This window comes from Lampetra fluviatilis, chromosome 41 (assembly GCF_964198595.1).
Source record: "Lampetra fluviatilis chromosome 41, kcLamFluv1.1, whole genome shotgun sequence".
In the NCBI taxonomy this organism is placed as follows: Eukaryota; Metazoa; Chordata; class Hyperoartia; order Petromyzontiformes; family Petromyzontidae; genus Lampetra; species Lampetra fluviatilis.
In genome coordinates this window covers 3664621-3688147 of record NC_136315.1, presented here as the reverse complement: position 1 = coordinate 3688147, position 23527 = coordinate 3664621, and the positions used below count along the sequence as shown (strand labels likewise).

The 23527-nt window shown below is 50.3% G+C and overlaps 1 protein-coding gene across 1 annotated transcript in view; it reads left to right on the top strand.

Annotated features, from left to right (window-relative positions):
* The first annotated feature begins 8875 nt into the window (after positions 1-8875).
* LOC144946460 (electrogenic sodium bicarbonate cotransporter 1-like) overlaps positions 8876-23527 on the top strand; it is a 72275-nt gene continuing 57623 nt past the window's right edge. The window contains 2 exon segments of the mRNA XM_078875347.1: positions 8876-9211; positions 16257-16634. Coding sequence (XP_078731473.1) covers positions 8914-9211; positions 16257-16634 — 676 coding nt within the window. The 5' untranslated portion in view covers positions 8876-8913.

The window sequence follows — 23527 nt, the reverse complement described above, 5'->3', positions numbered from 1 at the left end:
CAGCCCCCGAGGCAGCTCCGGCGCCTTTTGCGCGTCTGACCAAACCAAGTGACGCACGCAGAGCTGCCCTGAGGGCGACTCGCGTTTGTGCAAGTGGAAATGGCGCGTCCTGATTGGTTCTCCCCTCTGTTTCCCGTGAGGCACCGCGCGGCCACGTGTGGCAATCGAGCCTGGACCTGGTACCTGGACCTGGTGCCAGGACACACTGTAGCCACTGCCTGGACACCCTGAAGCTGGTGCCTGGACACACTGACTAGCTAGTGCCTGGACACACTGACTAGCTAGTGCCTGGACACACTGACTAGCTAGTGCCTGGTCACACTGAAGCTGGTGCCAGGACACACTGCCTGGAGCTCTTGCCAAGACACTGAAGCTGGTGCCTGGACACACTGCCTGGAGCTGGTGCCTGGACACACTGAAGCTGGTGCCAGGACACACTGACTGTAGCCACTGCCTGGACACCCTGAAGCTAGTGCCTGGGCACACTGACTGTAGCTAGTGCCATGACACTGCCTGGAGCTAGTGCCTGGACACACTTAACTGGACACGCAAAAACCCTCTTAATAAAATATTTTAAAATATAAAAAAAAACACGCTTTCATGAAATGTGCCCCTTGGCGTGGCTGCTAGAGGCTTGCCGTGACGTAAGGGACCACGTGGTGATTTACAGGCAACGTGAGTTGAGCGTGGACAATTAGAGTCGTAAAAAAGATTGTTTAAAATGTTTTGTTTTTGTTTTCAATGATAGAATATAGTATTGTCATCAGTATGACATACCTATACCAAGTTTGCAGTCGATACGACATTGGGAATACGGTTGAAATTGAGTTACAAGATTTGAGGATACGACAACACAGAGGAAGGAAGTTAAATAAAAGCGTGTAAAATGTTTAAAAATATGTTTTAGATTTTTTATGATAGAATATAGTATTGTCATCAGTATGACAAAGCTATTTCAAGTTTGCAGTCGATAGCACATTGGGAAGTGGGTACAAATTGAGTTACAATATTTATGTTTTGAGGATACAACAGACGGGAGTGAGTTCAATAATAAAATAGGATTCTGCACTCTGGTGATCTCTCGTAGAATCGCGTCTTGACATGGGGCCACGTGTACTTCACTGCCCGTTTCCACCAGGGGGCGCGAGTGCCTCCCTCCTACACCCAACTCAACACCCACCCCTACCTCCCCAGCAGAGTTTTATTCTTGCCCGCATGACGGCATTGGCAGCAGCGATGTGTTCAAGGAACTAAATGCCAATGTCGCGTGGTCTGCTCGCCACGACGGCAGAGGGCCTCGGGGTGGGGCAAACGAGTTCGTGTAGATTTACCAATTCCTCCTGCTTTGCGAGTGATCCGAATCGACTCTTGATCAGATGCCGATCAAGAGTGGAGTCTTTGTTCCCGTGACCTGATGCCAACAGAAATTTGAAAAGGGAAAAAACAAAAAACAACAACCATACACTGATTGTTAAAACCCTTCCAGTAGGTTTCCGCATTGGAATGTTTGGGCAAGCAGTGGATTTGAACAGTGCTGACATGTTGGGTGCTCGGTTTGCAGAGGGACAGACATATCTGGCATAAGGAATTATTTAAAAGGGAATCAGCCAGTTTAATGCATTTCTAGAGCCATGTTTATGTTGTTTTGCTACCCGAGCCGCGCCGACCTTCATATGTGCTCGCTAACAGCACTTGCCCCAACAGTATGTTAAGGCTATACGGGTGATCTTTGTGTTTGGGCGTATTTCCCCGATTGCCCCCGTCTCCTGAAGCGAGAATTGTCTCCGCGACCTCGCCAAACCACGAGTGACCTCTGTTTTGGCACGGTCATGCCTTTTACCTTGCGGCGCTGGCGACGTTAAAACTGCGGGGATAATGAAGCCTTCTGGAGCCAAGTGAAGACTCGTTCGCGTGCATCTCGTCTGATGCGTCGGTTTACCGTCAAGACAAAGCAACGGGCATGGGTCATGATGTTTGTCGGAGTGCCCCCCTCAAAGGGGCTTCAAGCCATGGGGGGGAAAAACACAAATGCCGAGACGCAGATTCGTGGCACTAAAAACAAATGAGTGTGAGGTTCAATCTTGATTTGAAGCTTTCGGTAAAGTCACGTAGGTATAGAATACAATAAACCACATTTTGTATTATTTTACACCTACGTGACTTTACCGAAAGAACCAAAGAGTATGAGTGTGAGGTTCTACTTCCCCGAACCCCAACCTTGGGGGGCAATGGATCCGCGTTCACGCCGTGCCCCCCCCCCGACCTCTCCTCCCACCCCGGGGAAGCTGATGATCCATCAGCGGTGACAGATTTTTTGCGAGCTCCAACTACACGAATCTGGGTCTCAAATGCACCACGCGCCAAATCTTAATAATAATAAATACTCCAGCCAAGACTCTAACCCAGAAGCAATAAACCTGAACTCCAATCTCTAACTCACCTCTTAAACCGTAAACCTAACATCGAACCGAAAACCCAACCTCAACCTTAACCCCTAATCCAGCCTCCAGGTCTAACTCCGAAACCCACCCATAACTCTAAACCCTTAACCTAAACTCCATCCTTAACCCCTACCTCTAACCCCTAAATCCAAATCCTTCGGCGTAATCCCTTACACGACATGAACGCTAAAGGACCCTCCTGAAAAAAAAGTTGAGACTCGGTGAGTATTTTTTGTCTGTGAGTAATTACATTTATGTAAAGTATATTCACGATAAAGAAATCGCAGCCCTTCATATTGAATCATTAGACACCCAAGGGGGTCTGTAATTGGACGACAGTCTGCTCTAGGATTACATTTTTTGCGTGTTTAAGTTTGTTGTCCTTCCCCCTGCACCTCCGATTAGCACGGTTGGCTACGTACGGCGCGAAAGAAGTTTAACACGTAGGCTTTCGCGATCAATATCCATAATAGAGGGTTTTTTGGGGTTAGATCGCGTAAATATATGAATGTGTCGTTAAACCCGCCACCAGCCGACACAGCCAACTAGTAAGGATTGTCACGTAAACAACGTGACAATTCGTCACTAGTACAGCACTAACCGGTGTGTTGGAGAGCCAAGCCACCACATCTACGCCTCTATATAAGGAACGAAACAGGTGGGGTTTCTCCCCAAAATCTGGCTGTCGCCTGATGAAGCTAGTTGTAATTACTAGCGAAACGTCGTACTCAGTTTGTAAATGACACGGCCAGATTTGTATTAGAAGGCAAATAATCGAAAACACAAATTAGGCACGGGCGCGTAAGTTGCAACTACTTTGTTTCGTCAAACCTATGAATTTATTAACATAATAAAAAAAATGCGTTGAGAACCAAAGCGGTGCAAGGCTGCAGTAAAGGTCAAGAACCACCGCTCCATCCGGTACAGATGGAACAGACGGGAGTCCACGTTCGCTATGTCGCGTCCTCCTGGCGAGCCAGGGTTGTGGCAGGCAACTCGACGACTCCCATGGCAAATGAACAACATCTTTGCGTGACCCACCAACCCTCGCCTGCACAGTGCTGTATTACAGGCTACGTGCAATAGCCACTCACCAGCACCCGGCACTGTATGAGACGCACAATGTAATGTTGTTTATGCACAGTCTTCTTTCTGCTCACGGCGCTGATTGGCCATGCTACCGAGTTTGTGAATGGCCGGAGATGCGTTATTGGTGCCGATTAATGGCCACGCGTGAGAAGTTCTGGGCTGGGTGGGGGGCTGGGTGTGGGGCTGGGTGGGGGGGTCATTTCAAAAGCTTTGGTGGGGGGGGGAGATCACCTGGTTCTCCTCCTGACCGTGGGAGCTCCACGCTGCTCACACTTCCCCCAACCCACTGCCAGCTCCTAGCTCGTCCATGACGAACAACTTAGTGGAGACTGACGGGCAGTTGGTTGTGGGCCCGCGCGGTGCTGTTCTGATGACCGTGCGACGTGGAGGTGCGACCGCCGATACGTAGTGGTGGTCGTGGTGGTTGTGGTGATGGTGGTGACGGTGGTGGTGATGGTCGTGGTGGTCGTGGTGATGATGGTGGTGACGGTGATGGTGGTGACGGTGATGGTGGTGGTCGTGATGGTGGAGATGATGGTGGTGACGGTGATGGTGTTGGTAGTGATGGTGGTGGTCGTGGTGGTGGTGATGGTGGTGACGGTGATGGTGGTGACGGTGATGGTGACGCATCTGCCTGAGGCTGCCGAACCAAGGCAGCCAGAGGGCCCGGTCAGGTCCGGCTGTGTCTTGATGCCAGGCCGGGCCGCACCGCCTGGGTTCAGCTACAGAGTGGTATGGCGAGCTGGGTGGAAGGCGTAGGAGCTGGGGAAGATGTGGGGGGGGGGGGGGGGGGGGGTCTAGCCTCGGAGTTTGGTGAGAAGACAATGTCAAATCACTTTCAGAGCGGGTGAAGAGACGGCAGCGACGGAACAGGATTATTACCATGACGGACTGGTACGTTTCATCCCTCGGACTTTCGCATGGCGTTGCAGTGATGAAAGCATGTGGGGGGGGGGGGGGGTACGTGTCTTTCGTGTGTCGCGGGAGCACCGCTGTTAACTGGACTGTATGGATGACAATTTGTTTTGTTATTGGACGGAGTGAAGTAATCGATTGCAGTGACAGAGGAAGTTTTCTCGTCAGTGGCGGGGTTAGGCAAACAAGCAAACGCAACAAAAGCGGAGGAATCCCAAGTAGCTGAAGGGGGGCCCCGGATTCGTGGAGAGATAAATATCTGCCTCGAACTCAGATCCTAATTAGAAAAATATATATTTAAAACGCTCGCCATTTTAATATAACTATTTAAAACATCGCTGTAATGGGTCAATTAGTGTCATTGTATCACAGCTGTGGTTTAACTCAGTCTTTGTGGGCACTCCGTTTCAGCCAGGATAGGCGGGAACACTTGTTCCGGGAATGATTTTGGCATTCGACGTCCGATTCGCAACGTTATTTAATAATAATTTGCATAGTGTTATGAGAATATTGGCTACAATGAACGATTAGTAATTATGGAAACAGTATTCGCTCGCAAGTCTCGAAGAGAGAACGACTCAGTGGCGTGAGAAGGAACCACGGACGAGCGAGAAGGCAGCAGCAGCAGCGGTCCCTTTGTATCCTAGTGGTAGTGCCTTACGCCGACAATTCCAACTGAAGAATTAAGCGCTGTTAGCACCGCCACTGTTTTCTCGCTTCCCGTTCAGCCGATTGGCACTTCTCGCAGTCATCATCGTCATCATGATCAGCCATGGTCTATCCACTGCTGACTGAGCTCAATAAATACGCCGCTTGATTGTAGGAGTTCACGGTTCGAATCGCAGCGGCCGCCCTGGTTATCACTGCAAGTGTATTAACCACATATATAAATAATCTACGCACCGTCTGCTTCACTCGCAGTGTACGTTAAAGATCACGTGGCGTCATTTGCAAAAGTCAGCATCAACGCGATGGTCCGAATTTTCCCAGCGCAAGGAGAAACACCACCCCCCCGCATCTCGTGGTATTGTCAGAGCGCGACTTGGCACGGCCGCGTTCCCTAGTGCAGCTCCTCAACAGCATGGATGAGGCGAGGGCGGTGCTAGCCTCGTTGCGTCCAACGGCTCTGGATAAGTCAGCCGGTGTGAGAGCGACTAAGATCGGCCAATGGATAGCATTGGACGGAATCAAACAACTCGGCACCCCAAGTAGCTCAAGGGACCTCGGGTTAATGAGAAGAAGTAGAAACCAACGGTGGAACCCCTGTCATTCCGACCTTTGTCTTAATCCCTCTGCTCTCGTCTCGTTACGGCTCTCTGCTTTGTCTGCATCCTCCCCCCTCTCTCGTCTCGCTGCGCGGACGCGATCTATCCGGGTACGATACAACGTCGGCCGTTTTGCGCGGCGTCTGCTCGGTGCATCGAGCAGCCCACGTCTCTGGAAAATCCGCCACCACCAGGCACTGCCCACGGGCACACGCAAATGCCCTGCTTCTCGAAGCAGGCACCGTGTCGGACGGACGGAGACTTTTTTCGTTTGTTGTATAAATAAATCGCCAGACTTAGCGTACCTCGAATCCTTTCTCATCCAGAGCTAAACCGGGAACATCTCCAATTAATGAGTGGGGGGGGAGGTGGAGGGGGGGTGATGCGCAGGAGGGCCCCAACGCAGCGATCTCACCCCACCCCGCAAAGCGCTCGTGTCCCAGTCAGTGGCGGGGCTTGGCAATGCGGAAACTCAGCAAAGGTTCAGGGGGCCCAAGTGGGCCAGGGAGGTTACGCGATGGGGAGTAGGGGTGGGGGGCGGGGGCGAAGGTCGGATTCAAGACAAATATAGCCGCGGCACCAATTCCGATGCTCGTAATAAATGTGGCTCATCGTTCTCATTATCATCATCAACAACAGCCAAGGACGATCCAGCCAAGTTTGATGAAGGATGCTCCAAATCCGCCACAACCTCGCGGAAATACATAATTGTGACGGGCGGATTTAATATAACTGTCATCGTAATTGGCCAACTGTAATGCGACTGCACATTGTTGTGGCCTGTCCATCGTAGAATGACTGTGGTCACGTGACGCTGCCAAATATAAGTTCTGCTTCGGGTCACGCAATGGAGCCGGCGGCGCCACTGATAATGAATCAATAATTAATAATAATGATTAATAATAATTAATTGTCCACGCTCCTCGTACTGCCCGCGTCTGGCCTTGCGATGAGTTTGCACCTCCGATTAGCGCGGGTGGCTACGTGCGGTGCGAAAGAAGTTCAACATACAGTAAACATAGTGTCTCTGCGGTTAGAACCCCCACGACAGCACCTGGTGGCTCACAGGTTCAGAGAGACACCGGGCGCACAGCCAAATCGAATGGGTTCCACGGGGGCGAGAGGTTAACTACCTCGCCTGGTATGCAGGAGGTCGTGGGTTCGATCCCAACCCTAACGCCTGCTGTATATTTGGAGTTTGCGGTGTCTCTCTCCTCGTGGTCGCGTAGATTTTTCTCCGGGTCCTCCGGTTTTCCCCCCCAAACATTTATAATCAACATCACGAGTTTAGAGTATTTTGGCTGCTATAAATGTCCACATGACGAGCCACTTCGTTGAGCTATCATTTGTGACAACCAGGTCGCTTATGAAAAAGAGCTACTTAGCAACTCAGTGGGGCCTTACCTGGTAAAAATAAAACAACAAAAAAGTGCAGCGGCCTTGGCTACACGCGCGGGCGTGCTTTGCGACTTCCAAGTCGTGCTCAGGAAAATCCTAGAAGCGCCAACTCAATTCTCCCTCCTGCATGTCGGCGTTTCACACACACACACAAAAACAGGAGGATGTAAATCAGACAATAAATAAGCTGCACCGCCCTTCACCGGCATTCATGTGCAAGAAAATGTTTTTTTTAATGAAATAGATGGAGAGACGGATCACAGGTGAAGCAGACAACACGTTATACGTGTCGCTTCGAGACACAGACCAACAGTAAGGAATACGCTTCAATATACCCACAAGCTCCTTGATACAACGTTAGCAACATCCACGTTGTATATATATAGACGGAGAGACGGATTATAGGTGAAGCAGACGTGTTGTCTGCTTCACCTCTTTCGTTAAACGTAAAACGTGTCGCTTTAGAGACACAGGCCAACCGTAAGAGATACTCTTAAATATACACCCACGAACTCCACGTTCACAAAAATCGATGTCCCAAAAAGCGCATCGACCGAAACTCCATCTGTTCAACTGTGTCCCGAGCGCTCTTTTTCATCGACGGAATTCCCCCCCCCCCCCCCCCCCCCAAAAAAAAAAATAAAACGTTTAAAGCGAGAAACACAAGCAAGCACAGAGACACACACAAGACGCAGCCACGGGGTGATGAGCGGGGGGTGTTGACACCACTCCTCCAGGGGTTATGAAACTTTTTGTGTCCCGGGAGGGTGGGGGGGGCGATCACGTGGTAGCCGTTACCAAGTCTAGCGACGTCCTCTGCTGATTGAGGCTGCTCTCTGATTAGACGTGATTAGAGGCGATCAGGGGCGATTAGGGGGCCGCTGGGTCCGCGTCTTCGCGTTCCCTCTCTCAGGGCGGTCCCGGCGTTCGTCCGCAAGTCGAGGGCGTCGGACGAAACCCACCGACCGAGTGGCTTCATGATTATTTTTTTCGTTTGTTTTTAACGATCGTCGTACCATCATTGAAAAATACCCTTCGACACTTTAAGCGGACCCGTTTGCTGCGGGGTTTATGGGTCGCATTCACGTGGGCGATTCGTCGGCGACTCGTTAAGGACGAGCGAGCGAGCGAGCGATAGAGACAGAGGGCATGCACGGGGGGGGGCCTCTGTAATTCGACAACCGAGCGTCGCCTTCAGCGGCCGTTCGTCTCGAGGCAATTGTTCAAGTGGCAGCAGCAGACGGCTAAATTACCCGCAAGTCATTACTATTTCAGCGTGCGGACTGGAACAGGTCACACGCGCGCTCAAAGACAAAGATTCCAACCCCACCCCCCCTCTCCACCGGTATAGCCTTTTTACAGACGATTGGGACAAGTGCTGTTCGTAGCGAGTAGCAACCGATGAAGGCCGACACGGCACACGACGACGTGGACGGCGAGCACCGCGCCCGGCCGCATTTGCCTCAGCTACTCGTTCGAGGCTGAGTCGACCCAGGAGACGCCCGGGACCGAATCATCGATCATCGTCGCGCGCGCGCGCGTGGCTTCTCCCAGTTTGGGGGGCTGTTGGGGCGACCACGCGCAATAAGCTGGAGGTGGCTGCAGACGGGCACCGTGGGGTGGAGTGCTGGCGGTGGGGACCAGGGTCAGGGTGAAGGGCTCCACACCACGCCAAGCCGGGAGTCCCGTGTCTAGCCACCGCGTAACGTAGAGGCGCGCAGGCTGAGTGGTAACCGCGCGCGCCTGGGGAGTGTGGTGGTGGTTTGGTGGGGAGGAGGAGGAGTGGGGGGGGGGGACCCCTCGGCATGACGGCTTCTTTGGCGGCACGGCGCAGCCCCGGTGCGCGTGGTCTCGCGGGGTGGCCGGAACCGGCGGGGAGCGCGCAGCCACCGCCGCCCTGTAGCAGCGGCGGCGGCGGCGGCGGTGGTGGTGGCGGCTTTGGCGGCATCGACAGCTCCCCGTCGTCGCCGGACTGCAGCGCGCTTCGTGCCAAAGCGGAGCATTCGTTCTTCCTCTATTACTACTACAGGATGGAGGACGAGGCCGTGCTGGACCGAGGCGCCTTGTGTCGCAAGCACGCCGTGGACGAGGAGGACGTGGAAGGTGAGCGACGGCGCGCGTGTCCGATGAAGCGCTGTCGGTGCGAATGAAGTTCAGCGCACGTGTCGCGTCGCGTCCATCCTTGGATAGCGTGGCCTTGCTGAAAAGGGGGTTGGGTTCGAGGAGGAGGAGGTTGGGAGGGGGGGCGTGACAGGACACGGTCAATGTGAGAAAACAAATTAACTTTCAACAAGTGTGAGATGTCTTCTTGGTTCTTTCGGTATAGTCACGTAGGAGGAAATAATAAAATAATAAAAATAAAACATAATAAATAATTCTCACTACGTTTCGGCCACAATGCAAGCAGCCGTCCTCAGGTGAAGAAACAGGTCTGTCGGGAAGACGCTGTCTTCTTCACCTGAGGACGGCTGCTTGCGTTGTGGCCGAAACGTCGTGAGAATTATTTTATTATGTTTAATTTTTATTATTTTATTATCTCCCTTCTACGTGACTATACCGAAAGAACCAAGATGATGAATCCCTGCAGTCACGAAAGCTTTAAATCGAAATTTAAGTGTGAGATGAATACAAACGAATGCGTAAATACACGAGCTACTTGTTGACATTCGGCCACTCTGCCAGAGCGACGGCTCCGCGCTTTGTGCAGGACCACGAATCACTGCGGCGCTCGCCACTCCATTCCGCCGTTCTCTTGCGTGTTGTCCGTTCCCCCCCTCCTCCAACTATTTCAGACAATTGATCATATCACCATCGAATTACTTGACTTTTCAATGTTTTTGTTTGTCGCGTATAGTTAACATGTCCTAGCCACAGTGATGATGATGAGAGAGAGAGAAAGAAACACGCAAACTCCAAATATACAGCAGGCGTCAGGGTCGGGATCGAACCCACGACCTCTTGCATACCAGGCGAGGTAATTCACATCTCATAGCCACCGTGATGATGATGAGAGAGAGAGAAAGAGACACGCAAACTCCAAATATACAGCAGGCGTCAGGGTCGGGATCGAACCCACGACCTCCTGCATATCAGGCGAGGTAGTTAACATCTCCTAGCCACCGTGATGATGATGAAAGAGAGAGAGACACGCAAACTCCAAATATACAGCAGGCGTCAGGGTCGGGATAGAACCCACGACCTCCCGCATACCAGGTGAGGTAGTTAACATCTCGCCCTCTCCCCCACACATGGCCGTGTGGATGTTGGCGGGAGGTCTGGACATGGAGGCATGGCTAGATGGGGCTATAAAGCAGTGCTTGGGTACTGCCCTCCACATTCTAAAGCTCTGTACTTATCTGTTCTATGCTATTTTTCTGAACCCGTACGCTTAGCCGCTCGGGTTTTCCCCACTTGTTCTGCTATTCTGCTTTCGTTCATAAATGTATATATATGTTTTGCATTCAAACGATTTCACAAATAGATTATTCAGGCGGGTCAGATAAACTCCCCCAGCCTTCCACGTGCGGTGAATCTCACTCACTCAGCCTGGCCACTTTGATTCATTCGCGATGGTGACTCGAATTACACTCCAATAGCCGTATGCATGATACATTTACGTAATTGGAATTGTGAATATTTAGTTTACTGTAATCCAGTTATTAGGTCTTAACTGTTGGTATCACGTGTGGAACACGTGTCAATGTAATTCGAGTGTCATTTTTACAATAATTGAATTGTCTTGCTGGTTGGAGGTACGTGGACTGGGGCGGTGGAGGGAGGGGTGGGGGGGGGTTGAGAGGGGGGTTTGGTATACAACAAGAACAATGCTTGGATCCACTGTACCAGAGCATGGCTTCACACTCAAAGGACACCTTATCGACGCATCATCGCCTGTAAGATAGAGTACAGGAAACAACCTGTATCGGCAAACTAGATGGCCCGACATGGGATGCGGGTGGCTGCCACTCAGAGGCGAGCTCTGAGCTTGGCTCTCTCGGCTTTTCGGTGGCAGAAAATTGCTACCTCGGTGTGAGTCACCGCTCGTTCGTCTGAATTCGGCATAATGAGAGACAGGGATTCGTTCGCAATGCTGCCAAGCTGGATTGCAGGAGGGAGTCTCGGCGTTAGGTACTTCCACCGGAACACGAGCTACGCCCGTCAATAGTCAGCCGAAATTAGTGTACAAGGGGCCGTCCATAAATGACGTCACGCACCTGGGGGGGGTGGGGTCAGACATTTGTGACAATGTGTAACGAGGGGGGGGGGGGGTTGAGAAATGTGACGTCACATAAAAATGCGCAACTTTAAATACATATAGACAGCACGTTCTACTTAATTAAATAGACTTTTTAAATACATGTTTTCTCCTACAACATCAGAGTGCAGCGCCACATTAAATACGCACTACAATGACAATAGTTTAAAGCGATTTGAAGCATGTTTTTTTTGGGGGGGGGGGGGCAGAGCTTTGTGACGTCATATTTGAGGGGGGTCTGACTTTTTGTGACGCCGTGTGACGAGGGGGGGGGGTGCAAAAATCGTCCAAAACCGCGTGACGTCATTTATGGACGGCCCCCAATATGTTCCGATGATCCTATGAACAGGCGGTATACAAGTGTATTGGAGCAAAACAAGGCGAATTGGATGCGGACGCCCGTCCAAAATAATTCCCGGAACAGCGTTTCGGACCGCACCGGTTGAAATGAAGCCCTGGCAACAGGCACAGTGCTGAGACCAACCGGCCTGAGCTGGCTTCTAGTGCTGTCCAACATTTGGGTGACAAGTCCCCTCGCATAATCTACTACTCCAGCTGCAAGACATGCCGTATATCTATCCCTCCTGGAATAGAGATACCGTCTTAGCTCAGAACCTTAAACGATCTGGGACGCAGTCCCATCGGCGAGCTCCTCCGGCAGGCGAGGCTGCGTTGGCTGGGTCACGTAGCCCGCATGGCCAGTCACCGCACGCCGAAGCAGTTTCTTCTTGGCCGGATAGAGGGAGCTAAATGAGCGCGGCACGGTTGGAGAAGAGAGATGGAGCGATGCTGTACAGAAGGATGTGGAACTGAGTTGGACTTACCTAAGGGGTCGTCCATAAATGACGTCACGCACCTAGGGGGGGGGGGGGTCAGACATTTGTGACGATGTGTGACGAGGAGGGGGGGGGTGAGAAATGTGACGTCACATCAATATGCGCAACTTTAAATAAATATAGACAACACGTTCTACTTAATTAAGTAGACTTTTTAATAAATGTTTTCTTCTACAACATCAGAGTGCAGCGCCACATTAAATACGCACTACAACGACAATAGTTTAAAGCGATTTGAAGCATGTGTTATTTTTTGGGGGGTGGGGGGCAGAGCTTTGTGACGTCATATTTGAGGGGCGGTCTGACTTTCTGTGACGCCGTGTGACGATGGGGGGGGGGGTCAAAAATCGTCCCAAATCGCGTGACGTCATTTATGGACGGCCTCCAAGGCCGGTTACCAGCGGTTTCAAGATCGGCCTCTGTGTGTGTGGGGGGGGGGGGCTCGTGAAGGACGCTACTGGGCAGTTGGAGGTAGTCGCCCTCCAGTAACAACGGAGGGCGGAGGAGCGACGCTCACAACAAACGAGTGGAGGTGTAGGGCGGATAAAACGCAGCGCGGTGGCGCAGCGGGGAGCGTCTGGGAATATCCCTGCAGGGTTCACCACCTCTGTCACCACTAGGCGGCAAGAACAGCCTTCAAACGTCACGTGGCAAAACAGACGCGGCACGTTCTTCAACAGAACTGTGGCCCTCAAAGTAAAAGATATGCAGGCGACGTTTCGGGCAATACGACTTCTTCATTGTGCTTGTGCTGTGGGGAATGCGTTGAGTTGTTCGTGTTCGTGGTGCTTGTGCATCACCATCGGGCGTGCTGCGATTGGGCGAAGCTACGATATATCGTATATCGTAAGATATATCGTAAGATATACGATATATCGTATATCGTAAGATATATCGTAAGATATACGATATATCGCGTGATATTATAGTCCATGATAATCGTATCGTCCGTATTCTACAAGGTATCGTGATATCGCACTTATAGAAGCTTGCTTCCGTACCCAGTTACATGCTAATTTCTTACATCACGAGACCCAGCCACTCCTTTATAACCCTTGGGCTATACCCATTTCAAACTTTTAAAACAGTCTGCAGCATCAGCAGCAGGCCATGCTTTCCCACCTGTTGCGCCCGAAACGTCGCGATTTTTTTTTTCATACCTACGTGACTTTACCGAAAGAACCAAAGAGTATGGATTCCTGCAGTCACGAAAGCTTCAAATCTTGATTTCTTTATTTGTCATCAATAAATAAATAAATTTTATTGCCACTACAGTATATTGATAGCGAACAAATAAACGCAATGATTACCGCCCGCTTTAACGACAGCAATTACATTCTTGCTGTTGCAAAGTAACTGATTGCACGGGACATTTATTGCAAATTTGATGTCATAATTTTCGTAGTTCATGTAATTGAATACCTTCGTATGATTGACATCACGAGCCCTAAATGCTTTACAGATTTGTAATTAGAGTAAAATCGCAGCAGTTAGAATACTTAAGGGAGGGCCAATATTGGGGAACTATTGTCGGATAACTTTTAAGCGGTCTTTACCCAATAAATAAACTAACCTTGGCCCCTCCTTGGTATGTAGTCAGATCAACGTTCACCCAACGATAGGCCAACGTTGTGACGTAGTCGGACCAACGTTCACCCAACGTTGGGCCTCGGACCAACGTTGACCCAACGTTCGGCCGATGTTGGGTCAACGTTGGCCCGTTTACTTGAGTACCAGTGAATCAAAGTACAAAAAACAAGACGGTAACATGCAAAGTGCACTTACAAAAGTGACAGGCAACCGATATCCCAATAATCATCTTCGCATCGCGAAACCTGATCTCGTATCGTACCGCACCATTCAAATGCATATCGCGGTGACCATAGGTCAAACGTAGCCAAGCAGTAAGTAAGAGTAAGTAGGAACATTTGATTTTGTGCACTCCTATGAGTCGAGTCCATCACGAATGTGCATTTCGTGATGGGCCCAACACTCAACAGACCCTCTTCTTGGTTCTTTCGGTAAAGTCACGTAGAATGGAAATAATAAAATAAATAAAAAACATCATAAAATAATTCTCACGACGTTTCGGCCACAACGCAAGCAGCCGTCCTCAGGCGAAGACCAGGTCTGTCGGGGAGACAGCGTCTGAATCGAAACTCAACAGACCGTTTAACACATAGGCTATCGGAACCAATATCATCTATAATATATATTTTTCGGTTAAATCGCGTAAATATAAATGTGTCGTTAAACCCGCCACCACCCGACACAGCCAATTACTCAGCTTTGTCACGTCAACAGAACGTGGCCAATTCGTTACTAGTTCTCGGATTGTAAATGTTGTGGATTTGCTCTCCAACACACCGGTGCGCTCTACTAGTCACGAATCGACACGTTCTGCTTCCGTGACAAACCTTACCAACGCAACAGACCGTCTCGCTCGCTTTCGCTCGGCACTCTCCATCTGTGGGTCACTCAAAGCTCAATGTCTCGTGGAACGGAGTGAGTGACGAGACGGATGCTGCTGATCAGCGCATTCGTTTCAATTGGAGCTCTCCGAGGCTGAGCTCCGGAAAATATATCCCCCACCCCCCCCCCCCCCCCCCCCCCCCCGGACGTTCCGATGTTTTTTTGGGGGCATCTGGGGAAAAATATTTCACGATAAAATGTACCCCTCTGGTTAACACGGAGTGATCATTAAGCGCCGTTAATAACAACACACATAACCGACTGTGTCATTAAATTCGTTAAGCCCTGGTTAATACTCGATGATTAACGCACCTCGCTTGAAGTCTACGCTAATGGCATCACGGATTTGAGAGAGAGAGGGGGGGGGGGACAATCGTGTCAATTACCGTCGGAATCCTTCAGTGATGCAGGTGGCATTTTGCTCGTTCTGTGGCAGCATGACGCAATATCTTCACACGCAACTCCCGCCCCCCCCCCCCATAATTACGCTAAATATCTAAATGCTAATGATGGATGAACACATCTGCTTTGTTTTGAGATTTATTTTGAGGCATTATTCAAGTCTCAGTGAGTACTGCCTCTTCAGCATCGGTGCCTTAAAAGGCTGAGAAACACTGACACAGACTATCCGGTCCTGTCCATCAGCTCACGTGTCTGTGTGGTCCTGTCAGGTCACGTGTCTGTGTGGTTCTGTCCATCAGCTCACGGTGTCTGTGTGGTCCTGTCAGCTCACGGTGTCTGTGTGGTCCTGGTCCATCAGGTCACGTGTCTGTGTGGTCCTGCCCATCAGGTCACGTGTCTGTGTGGTCCTGTCAGGTCACGTGTCTGTGTGGTCCTGTCCATCAGGTCACGTGTCTGTGTGGTCCTGTCAGGTCACGTTTCTGTGTGGTCCTGCCCATCAGGTCACGTGTCTGTGTGGTCCTGTCCATCAGGTCACGTGTCTGAGTGGTCCTGTCAGGTCACGTGTCTGTGTGGTCCTGTCCATCAGGTCACGTGTCTGTGTGGTCCTGTCCATCAGGTCACGTGTCTGTGTGGTCCTGTCAGGTCACGTGTCTGTGTTGTCCTGCCCATCAGGTCACGTGTCTGTGTGGTCCTGGTCCATCAGGTCACGTGTCTGTGTGGTCCTGTCAGGTCACGTGTCTGTGTGGTCCTGTCCATCAGGTCACGTGTCTGTGTGGTCCTGGCCCATCAGGTCACGTGTCTGTGTGGTCCTGCCCATTAGGAGAGATACAGTCAAGTGACATAGACGTGGGGAAAAGTGATTAATGTAAACCGTTGAGATGTGCTGATATGAGAGGAGACAGATGCAGGAAATCCAGAGATGGACCGAAATTAATCGTGCGCGCGCGCGTGTGTGTTTTGTTTTCAAATGTAAATTCGCTTGCAAAGTTGATTCGGACTAAAATTCCACCCGATATTTCATACACCCCGTATTTGTGACCTCAACCCCTGTGGGCCCTTCAATATTCTCGGAGGGTACGGGTGGGTGGATGGGGGGAGGTAGGGGGTGCCGAAGCTTACGCCGGCTCTGCCATCGAACAAACATCGCCCCATCGTCGCCACCACTTCCTCGCCCATCTTCCAGGTCACCACGCGGTGTACATCGGGGTGCACGTGCCCTGCGGCCAGCACAGACGACGGCGGCGTCGGCGAAGGACTTCGAGCCGAGACGCCGACCCCTCGACCCCGGCCCTCGCCCCCGAGGCGCACGCGAACGGCGTCGCGCCGGCCCTCCACGGCGTGACCGCTGCGCTCGCCTCTCCCACGCACCAGCGGCTCCATCTGCACGAGGGGGCCGCAGTGAGGACGAACGTGACCCCGTCGCCGGAGGGTCACGTGGGGCCTCCGTCGCTGCCATCGCCGCTGGCGCAGGCCCACGACGGCGGCGGGGTCGCCGTGGCCTTCCCTAGGAACGGCGACGTGTCGCGGCCGTTGAGCGTCTCGGAGGAGTACCACAGAACGGGTGAGGAGGGCACCGCAGACGCGATGGGCACGCGCACGTGGCAAGGGGGTGCCGTGCATTGACCGCGGTAGTTATTTTGAGCTCAGGAAATTAGGTAAAATGTGTTCAACGTTCATGATGGGGGTTGTTTTTGTTTGCTTGTTGGGTTAAATCGCGTAAATATGCACGTGTGTCGTGAGACCCGCCACCATCCGACACAGCCAATCGGTAAGGTTTGTCAAGTAAACAGAACATGCCCAATTCGTTGCGAGTACAGCAGCACAGCGGCGGTGTGTGTTGGAGAGTAAATCCACAACATTTATAATTGGAGTACGACGTTTCGCCAATGATTACAACGAGCATCATCAGACGACAGTCAGATTTCTGTTCAACGTTGCTCGAGTATATCAGTCACCATCTGCCGGATGAAGGGCTCCGCGAGCTGCCACCACCTCCACCACCTCCACCACCACCAACACCACCACCACCACCACACCACCACAACACCACGATCCACTCGGCACCTCGCACACGTGCCCATTTCATCAGCTCCATCTCTGCCCGGCGACATCCCGTTATCTTCGTTATCTCCGTGTACGCCGTGCGAAGTAGTTGGTCGCTAAAGCCAACAATGGGTCGCTTCGAATGCTCCTCCAGGTGTCGAGATCCATCGCCGCCACCCCCCCCACTCCCCTCCCTAACCCTTGCGAAACTGCACACGAACGAATTCACGTACGGCGCTTCGTAAAACGCGCGCGGTGGCATTTTTAGTTTGTCCCCAAGATTGAAAATCGCACACAACGCCGTTGTCAACGCGCAGTGCCGTTGCCGAAAAGAAAAGCCATCGCGAGCACCTGCGAATCGTCGCTGCGATCATCTGTTTATCGCACCCACGTGTTTCTGTGCGCGCCCTGTCTCCGCACGGACCTACGGACAAAAGTGACCACCAATTCTCGCACTGGCCCACAGCGGGAATCCGCGCAGGCTGAGCGGCATTATTTTAATATCTGCGTGCGTGCGTGCAGTGCACCCATTGAGAGAGCCACACACACACACAGAGAGGCAAGCAGTGGTGCGTGTGCGGGTCGACGGTTTTAATGAAGGAAGAGAGTGCCTCCTGGTTTTTAATTGAGACGCCCTGGCACCACGAGAGAGAGAGAGAGAGAGGGAGAGTGAGTGAGAGAGAGGGGGGCCACGTAGAGGGCAGTGTGAGACGAGAGATGCGTTTTAATGACTGCCCCCATTCAGCCCAACGATATAAAAGTTGCTCAGAGGGGTGTGCAAGGGCCCCCTCGCTTACTACGACGTCGTAGGTGCGTTGAGCTGCAGCAGTGATCACCCAAATGCCTTCGCCGCAAGGTTAGTGACCACCAGGCTTGACTTCTTCCCCCCCCCCCCCTCTGCGTCTGCCGAACGGATTTGCTGAACCACGAGTTTATTGTTTTAAATTGTTGTTGTTGTTATGGTCTTATTATTCCGTCAGTTCACCTGCGAAAGTGTCACTGGGTCTCATGGCTATTTCAGGAAGGTCCTACGAAGTCAAACAATTGTTGTGTTGTAAATATGAATTTCAGTATCTTATGAAATTTTAATGTTTTGTTTTTGGTTTTGTTCTCAGAAGTATGCGCAATATTACATTTCTGGGACACATTTTACGATTCAGGCGAATATTTAACTTTCGAAAAGAATGTTTCGTAAACATTGACCAACAGCACAGACCTCGCGATGCGCGTCTATAGTTTGCATAACAACACACGACACCTTTAAATGCACAATTCAGTGATTGTTGATTACAAAACAAACGAATAATTTTAATCCACTTGTGAATCAACTGCTGGACGAAAGGCTCCCCAGGTTGCGTTAGTGATTTGGAGGTTCATCTTCTTGGTTCTTTCGGTAAAGTCACGTAGAAGGGAAATAATAAAATAAGAAAAATAAAACACAATAAAATAATTCTCACGACGTTTCGGCCACAACGCAAGCAGCCGTCCTCAGGTGAAGAACAGGTCTGTCGGAAACGTCGTGAGAATTATTTTATTATGTTTTATTTTTATTATTTTATTATTTCCCTTCTACGTGACTTTACCGAAAGAACCAAGAAGATGAATCCCTGCAGTCACGAAAGCTTTAAATCGAAAAGATTTGGAGGTTGATCGACTCGATTTCCCGACGCGGGCAAAGGCGTGAAAGGGTAGTGAGGCAGTTTGAGTTCAGATGTCCCGAATTTTGGCTCTGGCTGAGAATCGAGCCCAGGTCTCCAGGCTCAGACCGCAGCATGCGTACCACCACTACCACCACCACAGTGCCACTGCTCTCCGCTTGCCTGTAAGCTCGGCAGTTCTTCACCGGCACCGATGATTCCAGCGAAGCTGACTCTGCTGATGAGACACTTGTGTGGCGATACCTGTGCCCGGAGTTTTGCTCGTCTTGAAATCAATGCTGCTGCCATTATGCACTCACATAAGTTTCGTGCGTCTGTCTGGTCGACCGTGTCAAAAGAATGATTTTATATCTTCTCGGTTCTTTCGGTAAAGTCACGTAGAAGGGAAATAATAAAATAATAAAAATAAAACATAATAAAATAATTCTCACGACGTTTCGGCCACAACACAAGCAGCCGTCCTCAGGTGTCATTGTCTTTCCGACAGACCTGTTCTTCACCTGAGGACGGCTGTTTGCGTTGTGGCCGAAACGTCGTGAGAATAATTTTATTACGTTTTATTTTTATTACTTTATTATTTTCCTTCTACGTGACTTTACCTAAAGAACCAAGAAGATGACTCCATGCAGTCACGAAAGCTTTAAATCGAAATTTAATGATTTTATAATTATAATGTTATATGGAAAGACGGACCCGGGAAAGGAGATGTATTGTCTGCTTAATTATGTCGTAATATATATAACGAGGTTGCACTAATAACGAACGAGAGGTGCTCTCTAAAAGCTCGCTCCAGCTCTGCAGAGCACCCTCTTAGTGGAGGCCTCTTCTGCCGGCAGTGGCGCGAGCGAGCCATTGCAGGGGCTGCTCCTTTACCACACTTCAGTTACAGAGGCGAAAACTCTCCATGCCCACACGATAAGGCGCTTCGCTGAGCTATCATATGTGTGGCCACGTTGCTTCTGAGAAAGGGCCATGGAGCTCAGTGGGCACTACCTGATAAAATACTAAAAATCTTTTTTAGTTTTAGTTGAGTCTGGTGGTTAGTAGTGAGTGGCTGGGTAGTCTGGTGGTCAGTAGTGAGTGACTGGGTAGTCTGGTGGTCAGTAGTGAGAGGCTGGGTAGTCTGGTGGTTAGTAGTGAGAGGCTGGGTAGTCTGGTGGTCAGTAGTGAGTGACTGGGTAGTCTGGTGGTCAGTAGTGAGTGACTGGGTAGTCTGGTGGTCAGTAGTGAGAGGCTGGGTAGTCTGGTGGTCAGTAGTGAGTGACTGGGTAGTCTGTGTGGTCAGTAGTGAGTGACTGGGTAGTCTGGTGGTCAGTAGTGAGAGGCTGGGTAGTCTGGTGGTCAGTAGTGAGTGACTGGGTAGTCTGGTGGTCAGTAGTGAGTGACTGGGTAGTCTGGTGGTCAGTAGTGAGAGGCTGGGTAGTCTGGTGGTCAGTAGTGAGTGACTGGGTAGTCTGGTGGTCAGTAGTGAGAGGCTGGGTAGTCTGGTGGTCAGTAGTGAGTGACTGGGTAGTCTGGTGGTCAGTAGTGAGAGGCTGGGTAGTCTGGTGGTCAGTAGTGAGTGACTGGGTAGTCTGGTGGTCAGTAGTGAGTGACTGGGTAGTCTGGTGGTCAGTAGTGAGAGGCTGGGTAGTCTGGTGGTCAGTAGTGAGTGACTGGGTAGTCTGGTGGTCAGTAGTGAGAGGCTGGGTAGTTTGGTGGTCAGTAGTGAGTGACTGGGTAGTCTGGTGGTCAGTAGTGAGAGGCTGGGTAGTCTGGTGGTCAGTAGTGAGAGGCTGGGTAGTCTGGTGGTCAGTAGTGAGTGACTGGGTAGTCTGTGTGGTCAGTAGTGAGTGACTGGGTAGTCTGGTGGTCAGTAGTGAGTGACTGGGTAGTCTGGTGGTCAGTAGTGAGAGGCTGGGTAGTCTGGTGGTCAGTAGTGAGAGGCTGGGTAGTCTGGTGGTCAGTAGTGAGTGACTGGGTAGTCTGGTAGTCAGTAGTGAGAGGCTGGGTAGTCTGGTGGTCAGTAGTGAGTGACTGGGTAGTCTGGTGGTCAGTAGTGAGAGGCTGGGTAGTCTGGTGGTCAGTAGTGAGTGACTGGGTAGTCTGGTGGTCAGTAGTGAGAGGCTGGGTAGTTTGGTGGTCAGTACTCAGTGATTTACTGCCAACAAGCTTGAAACACAGAACGTGAAAAAAATAACTGTTTGGAATTTTGGGCGGCGACATCGTTGGGATCGCTATAGACCTGAACACTCTCAGCCAGTGGCACAGTGACGCAATTGGTCAGGTTGGGGCCCAATTATTTGACTTGCCTCGCACGGTGGCACCGAGGCTAGGGTACGTGTGCGTCTCCTCTCGCCTTATCACACCGTCTTTACCCTCACGGTCTCGAACATTTCACGCTGTAGGGGTGCTCCGTCTTCGCCGAATAAGTGTTGTTGTTTTTGGACTTGAAACTTTAGTGACTGTAGGAATTTATATTCTTTAGTTCTTTCGGTAAAGTCACGTAGATAGAAAAATTATAGTATAAAAATTAAGTGAATAACAATAAAAATAAAAATAAATTATGAAAATAAAAACAAAAACCACGACGTTTTGATCGCATCACAAGCGGTCGTCATCAGGAAAAGAAGGGTTAGCCTCTAAAGGCAAACTGTTGTTAAAGGTTTAGAGATGGGCTGTTAAACCTTTATAAACAGGTTGCCTTTAGAGGCTCCGTGTCTTTACCGAAAGACCCAAAAAGTATGAATTCCTGCAGTCACGAAAGTTTGAAGTCAAGATTAATTAATTAATTGCCTTTTATCCACGTGGTTTTACCGAAAGAACCAAAGAATAATGTTGTTGTTGTTGTTGTTGTTGAAAACAAATCTCATGGTGGTTGTCAAGGGCGGTCCCAACTCGCAGATTTGGCCACCGGGAGGAAGGAGGAGGAGGGGGGGTGCATGGCACCTCCAGCCCTCCCCACACTCATTACGCGAACGCTCTCACCCCCTCACCAACAAAACCGTCGATCTTGGCAAATAAAGCGGAACAACAACAACAACAAAATCCCCGTAAGCGCCGCACACCAGAGGTCGCAACCGGGTACCCGATACCCGTACCCTACCCGATACCCGGCTACCCGTACCCGGGTACCCGTTTGCGACCCTGGTGCGGCCGGGTACGGGTAAGGAATCAAAAGCCAGTAGTAGGTTTTTACCCTTTTAAACTGGTACAAAACTGACACCTTTATTCAAGGCATCATGTATGCAATAACCACAACACAAGTAGTCAAAAAAGCAAACAAAAAGAAGCAACTCTGATAATGATAATGATATGCACTGTCCTTGAAGTTGAGTGGTCCACACCCGAGACGGCTTTCTTTAGAGCCTAGTCCCCATTGTTTGCGACCTCTGCCTCAACAATGGAGCGCGATAACGCAGAATGCGACGCGCCTAGGAGGAACCTCGCGATGTGAGGGAGGCGCGCGCCCCTCCTGCCCCTCTGCCCCGTCTCGGGGAGTTCGCGAGCGAGTAGCGCACCGAGCTTGCAATTGAGAGGGGTCGCCATTCATTCATTCATCCATCCGCGAGGACATTGATTTGGTGTTCACGCAAGTTGTATTTATGTTTTTTTTTTCTATCAATCGAGGCTATCGCCAAGGCACCGCATGTCACCGGCGTGGTTGGCGAGGAGTTACGCAATTGGTTTTTTAAAAATGTGTTATTTATAAAAGTCGCCGCTTCGATTTCACTCTCCCGGTGCGGCAGTTTGAAACGATGGGGCGAGTCTCTCAAATCTTGAGACACCACCACCACCACCACCCAGCAACCTCCACCGCCTCCACCGCGAGTCAAACAATAACAACCATGAGACAATTTAGATAAAAGTTATCAGTCTAACTCTGTACAACAAAAACAAATATGGCTAAACCAAAACCTTTTCGTAATCACAAAAATAAAGCTATAAAAACAATGTAACAGTGATCATAGGAACTGTGATTCAAATTTAACAATAATCGATAGACATAACATGTACGACCAAACTTTGCAGCCATAGCTGGCAGCATGAGTCACTCCATAACAGCAGGAGTATCAGTAGGAGTATCAACAATTTTCAATGCACCTTTAAAGATCAGCACACTATAATGTGTGGTCACTGTGTAAAACGTATCCTATTGTACTAATTATTGTACTAATAATTTGGCAATGCTGCTGCTGCTTGCGTTGGCAGTGGTACACACAAGCACAGAAAACAACAACAACAACAAACTCAGAATCAGAATAATGATTTCTATCGGAGGAATTCGATGAGCTATTAAGCGATTTTTTCGCAGATGTCCAGTAGGCGCGGGGCAGAGCGTGACAACAACAAACAGAACGGAAACACGATTCGAGTGCAAACTACAGGAAAGGTAAACAAATCACTTTAAAAAAGCAACACAACTATTTTTCGATTCAAAGCTTTCGTGACTGCAGGGATTCATCTTCTTGGTTCTTTCGGTAAAGTTCTCCACCTGAGGACGGCTGCTTGCGTGGTGGCCGAAACGTCGTGAGAATTATTTTATTATGTTTTATTTTTATTATTTTTTATTTCCATTCTACGTGACTTCACCGAAAGAACCAACAAGACAACTATTTTTGTTTTTAAATTTTACACGGTCGTCAATGCGTGCGTTTTTTTTGTATCCACGTGCTCTCAAAGAAGGCCCATCGCGCGAAACGTCGTCGATGATACATATTTATTTGTCTCTCTCTTTCAAGTCCATGCGCGGCGATATTGACGAATGCGCTGC